General features: G+C 42.5%; 1 protein-coding gene across 1 annotated transcript in view; it reads right to left on the bottom strand.

The window, feature by feature from the left end:
* LOC102208651 (glycine receptor subunit beta-like) overlaps positions 1 to 6,056 on the bottom strand; it is an 81,229-nt gene that overhangs the window by 72,245 nt on the left and 2,928 nt on the right. The window contains exon 2 of the mRNA XM_005747136.1: positions 1,099 to 1,205. Within this exon, the coding sequence (XP_005747193.1) occupies positions 1,099 to 1,205 (107 nt within the window). The remainder of the gene's footprint in view (positions 1 to 1,098; positions 1,206 to 6,056) is intronic.

The following is a 6,056-nucleotide window of genomic DNA, read 5'->3' as shown; positions in this document are numbered from 1 at the left end:
TTGAAACCAAGCACACCATTGTTTTTCTTGTGACATTACCAATAACTTTGATGTGTCACATGGCCCTCTTCCTATTGAAAAAACAAAAGTTGTATCCAAGATGGCCGACTTCTAAATGGCCACCATGGTCACCACCCATCTTGAGGAGTTTGCCCCCTCACATATACTAATGAGCCACAAACAGGACTTTAACATCACCAACCATTCCCATGTTATTATGGTGTATCCATATAAATGGCCCACCCTGTATTTTGAAAGCTAGGGTTTGTTTTTTTACTTGTTATCTTGTTAGGTGCTATAATCTGTTGTAACCTCTGCTGCCCTCTTGCTCACGTTTCTCTTCAAAAAATAGTTTTAAATCTCAATGTGTCATATAAGCGAATAAATAAATGAAGAATATATACAAACAAAATTCACTCAAATTCATGATTATTTTATGGCATATCATAAGACATAAATCACACTAATGGTAGTTATCAGACATAAGAGAGTCAAAAAATGTAAAGTATTTACCTGAACTTTCATAAAGAGATTTATAACGATAGATTTGTATGTGTTACTTATCATATATTTAACATACTTTCCAGATTCTGTCCAGTCTGCATTCAGCTTTCTTTTCATGATACCTGTTTGAAACATGGGGTCCTTTAGCTAAAGGTATCCCATTTAATAATCATTTTATAATCAATATATGGTATTAAACAATGGGACACTGTCTGTACTGACAAATTGTTTGAAATCCCTACACTTTTCATAAATGGAAGGAAAAGCATGATTCAAATTTACTATAATAGAGGCTTATACAATCGTGCCACAATCAATAGAGGAGCTATCATTAACAGGTGGGATTGATAGGATTTGACCAATGTCACCATGCACATCTGCAATAGAATGTTGAAAAGATTTATGGTATGTATTATGCATGTGTTTTATGTCAGGAATGTCAGTGTCATGACCATTTCAACATATTTAAACCAAAGTCTGTCTTTAAACAAAAGTCATGAGTGCAGACTTTGCATGTATTTTGGGAAATGTGTTTTGACTTGATGAAAAGACAAATGTAATTCTGCATGGTGGTTGTATACACTGGAACTTTACCTTGAAAGTTAGGTCTTATTCTTGGGTCATAACTGACCATCAGACGATTCAAAATGTTGGAGGTAGAGTTAGCTGGAACCTGTGCCAAATCTTCTGGAGACAACTGCCTGTTAAAGAGGATGATATTGGACAATAATTAATATGATTTGAGCAGATGATAGATAAAAGTAATGTAAATAAAATAAATCTAAATTAAATCTAAAATACTAAAAGTGTTAGAAATGATGGTTTCTTGATGGATACATATGACTTCATACTTCTGGGGGTGCCACAAGCAGGCAGCGGCTGATAGTGCTCCGGCTAATTCAGTGTCCTTGTAATCTGTAAGCTGAGGACCACCAGGTTCAGTATTTTAAAGTTACATATAACACGTTCACTCATCGATTCAGACAAGTACTTTTTCTGTGCTTAACCCTTTAAGACCTACCATAGAACCAAGTCCGCCATAGCTTATATTATATTTTTACATGGTGTGGTGCCATTTTTGGGAGCATTTCAAGTTGCTATACATCAATACAACAATTATAGCCCAGATTTTAATAATATGTATTCATTAAGTGCATAGTAATTACATAAATTGCAAAAAAGTGCAATAAACTACAAAAAAATTGAAAATCATTTTTGCTTTTTTAACATATATTTGTAGTTAGAGAAATTTAAGAGGCTTATCCCTCAAAACTGTAAATACAAAAAAGTTGCATAAAATAGTTTCCCACCACAGGAAATTTATTTTGAGTGTCTTCATAGTTTTATTTTTGAAATACACCAAATTTTATATACTGCAGGAAAAACGAAAATAAATATTTTACTGCAAATTTGCAAAAAAGCAGCATATGCATCAAAATAAACTTTTTCCAGCAGTGCAATATGAGTCTTAAGCATCCCAGAAAAGACACAGAAAGTCATAAAGTCAAAGATAACTTTTAAAAACACCAGTATAGGCCCTGAGGCCCTGATGGTAAAAAAAACTACATTTCCGCGAAAATTACATCACCTCCCGTTATGGGCAGGTAATGGCGGACATGCAAAAGTCCGCTCTGACGTCTATTCCAACGTAGGAAGTGTTATGAACAGCTGATCAGATCGGCAAAGCGTGTTTCTGGAATATTATGTTTTTGTTGCTGCAAGTGCTTTTTATGCTGTTTTTGCAAAGCTATATGTGGAAGGAAACTGTGACCTAGGACAAGCTGATGGCATAAGATATAAGTACAACTCCTCCGGTTTCATATGCAAGAAAAATTATTGCGCTAGCTTACGTGGCTGCAGAGCTACCGGGATTTAAAAATAGTTACGCAAAACAGAGCATGCTCGCTCCGACCGGCTCTAAAGGGTTAAGTGCTTTCTAGCTAACATTCATACTCTGATTAATGCATTGTGACGCAACTTGGGGTTAGTATTTACCAGACAAAAAAACAGTCAGGGATTAAACCACCAACATTCCAATTAGTGGATGACCTGCTCTGCCATCTGAGCTACAGCCACCCCTGTCCTAATGGTCTGAGTGCATGTGATATACACTGTGAAAACCCAGACAGAGCATACTGCATCCTGGCAGTGAGCTACCTCCTGGTCCACCAGTGGGAAGTGACTGTAGCTCCATAAACTGAGATAAATTGAAGTCAGATAGAGTCTTTGACAGAATGCAGGGTTAGAATGGGGGTCCCTCTGCTCTTGAAGGGGCTCTTTGGAACTGAGAACTCTGTCCCACCTGAGTGGAACATTGTTTTTCTGCAGGGAGAAGAACAGATGGCAGTGTGTCAACTCCCTGGATGAAAAAAGGCTGACCTCTGCCCTTCCAAAGTGACTACCTGAGGACAGAGTCTCCACTCTCGAGGACTCAGGCCCCCTCTCAACATGTCTGCCACCACATGCAAGGGCCCTGGCACATGAACTGCTCTGAGTGAGTGGAAGAAGGGGTGAGTCAACTGCCACAACCCAGTTGCCACCTTGCAGAAGAAGGGAGATCCTACACCCCCCCCCCCCTGGACCTGACCCTTCTTGAGCCCCTAGTGCATCTGGACAGGCTACTTTACATCTCCTCTGTCAAGTCTTCCAAGTCTGCTGCAATAGTTGGCCTCCTACTGGGCCAACATATCTGAAGGGTTAACTGGCAGTTCAGCATTAGTTAGAAAGCCATCTATAACCTTGCAGTTCCTGCTGCCGCGGGTGGCTTTGCTGAGACAGGCTGAGAAATGTTCTTGGTCGTGCATGTTAGCAAACCTCTCCTACATAGAGAGGACCATCTGTGCAAAACAGTGGGTGATTCATATTGTCTTCACACCAGGTATTTTAAGTCAGGCAGAGGCTGCAACTCCATCTGCAAGGGTCGACACTGTGTGGGTTCCTCAAACTCAGATGCGAATGCCACAGGGTTCTCAGGTTAAAATCCAGGGCCCTGGTTGCCCTACCATTAACCTCAGAGACAACTGCGAGGTGAGCGTGTGAGCATATATATATATCTGCAAGCAATGCACTGGCTAGGGATCACAACCAGAATCAGAACAGAAAACAAAATGAAATAGTAATCCTGGATGCAGATTCATTAAGTATTGTGATGAATCTAAATACAGATGTGGAGTTGAAGCACTGGTCCTGTGATGCAGTCAAAACAACATGGACCTGAATACTCTCAAAAGCCCAGATAGGTTTGCAGAAAACATCATTAGTGCCGACTTGCTCTCGATTCAGGATTTGTAGAAATCTGAAGTCAGGAAACGACAAGACAACAGTGCAGACCCATCACACCCTGGTCACAGACTGTTCCAATTTTTCTCCTATGCTAGGTGCTGTTGAAGCACTGTATGCCAATACAGACAGACAAGCAGATATCTGTTCTGTTCTTTCTACAGGCCATACTCACATAATATCTGTGCTGAAATAACATCCATGATGCTAACCAAAGCAGGTTGAGCTTGGGAGCTTGAGAGTCCTACGCAGTATTGCTGCTGTTCCTAGGACTGCGCTGTTCTGGACAGAGATCTTGGATGTGGTTCATCTATCACTATGGCTGTCTTCCTCTGCTTGTCCACCACTACTATGTCCGGTTGGTTAGCCACCAACAGGTTGTCTGTCTGTATCTGTGAGGAAAACGTTTAAGAGCCTGAATGCTCGTAAAGCTCCCGGCCCAGACGGTGTGTCTCCTGCCACTCTCAGACACTGTGCAAACGAGCTGCCCCCAGTGTTTTCTGGCATTTTCAAATCCTCACTGCAGACATGTCATGTGCCTGCCTGCTTCAAGTCCTCCACCATAGTCCCTGTCCCCAAGAAGCCAAGGATCACTGGTCTAAATGACTACAGACCTGTGGCTCCGGTCATAAAGTCTTTTGAGCGCCTGGTTCTCTCCTATCTCAAGACACTCAAGGCCCCCCTCCTGGACCCTCTGCAGTTTGCATACAGAGCAAACAGGTCTGCAGATAATGCTATCAACATGGCTCTACATTTCATCCTGCAGCATCTGGACTCCCCGGGAACCTACGCCAGGATCCTGTTTGTGGACTTCAGCTCTGCCTTCAACACCATCATTCCAGACCATCTCCGAGGGAATATGCCTGATCCCATCTGCCGGTGGATCACTGACTTCCTGACAGACAGGAAGCAACATGTGAGGCTGGGGAAGAATGTCCCGGATTCTCAGCACCGGCTCCCCTCAGAGCTGTGTTCTTTCTCCTCTGCTCTTCTCCCTGTAGACCAACTAGTGCACCTCCAACCACCAGCCTGTCAAGATAATTAAGTTTGCAGATGACACCACAGTTATCAGACTCATCTCGGACGGGGATGAGTCTGCCTACAGGATGGAGGCTGAACTCGGGTGTCCTGGTGAGGCCGCAACAACCTGGTGCTGAATGCCGAGAAGACAGTGGAGATTATTGTGGACTTCAGGAAGCAAACATCCCGACTCCTCCCCATCATCCTGACTGACACCCTCATCACCACTATGGACACATTCTGCTTTGTGGTTACCATCATCACCCAGGACCTCAAGTGGGAGCCCACCATTCCCTCCGTCATAAAGAAGGCCCAGCAGAGGATGTATGTCCTGAGGCTGTCAGGGTCCTGGGTATCCTGACCCAGCATGTTTAGTTCTTTGTGATTTTTGTATTATTGTACTTGTGTGAGTTATTCTATGGTTTCTAGTTTCGATCCCTTGCCCTTCATGTTTCTCTGTGTCCCCTCTGTTCTGTGTAAGTCTGTGTCTGCATGTTTGAGTTTCCCTCTGTGTCTTTCGGTTCTTAGAGTCCTCTGCCTTATGGTTTATGTCTCTGTGTTTCTTAGTTGCTGTCTCCACCGTGTCAAGTTCGCGTCTCTGTGTGATACTTCCGTTTTACTTTGATGGTCCATGTCTCATGTGAATGCGTCCTGCTTTGCTTGTCTCGTCAGTACTGATTTCTCCCAGCTGTGCCCTCCTTCTGTGTCTCATTCCCCTCGTTACTTCCCAGTGTATTTAAACCCTGCGTACCCTGAGTTCTTTGTGTTTAAACCTCGTGCCTGAGTGCCTGCATTTTGGGTCCAACTCCTGCCAGCCATACGAACAGTCTCTTCCCCTCTGCTGTTGGACTCATGAAGAATAACCATAAGACTGTTCCCACCACTTGCTCAAACACATGACCCTGTATTGTGTTCTCTGTACCTGTTCCATTTGTGCACTGATCATCACCTGCATTCATGTATATATCAACCTGCTTAGCACTTTTTATTTTTATTTAAATGTTTCTCTTATCATATGTCTCGCACAAAGTACCGCAGCAATTTCCTAAAGTTGTAAACCTGCTCAGATCTACTCACTCAGTTCAATTCACTTCAACTCAATTCAGTTTTATTCATAGAGCATGAAATCACAACAGTCAGCTCGAAGTGCCTTATATAGTAAGGTAGACGCTACAATAATACATACAGAGAAAAACCCAATAATCATAAGACCTCCAATGAACATCTGCTTAGGCTTGTGTATTATATATATA

Source organism: Pundamilia nyererei, unplaced genomic scaffold, assembly GCF_000239375.1.
Source record: "Pundamilia nyererei isolate P.nyererei 1_Seehausen unplaced genomic scaffold, PunNye1.0 scaffold00189, whole genome shotgun sequence".
In the NCBI taxonomy this organism is placed as follows: domain Eukaryota; kingdom Metazoa; phylum Chordata; class Actinopteri; order Cichliformes; family Cichlidae; genus Pundamilia; species Pundamilia nyererei.
The sequence above is the reverse complement of the archived record's forward strand: the minus strand, read 5'-3'. Positions and strand labels throughout refer to the sequence as shown.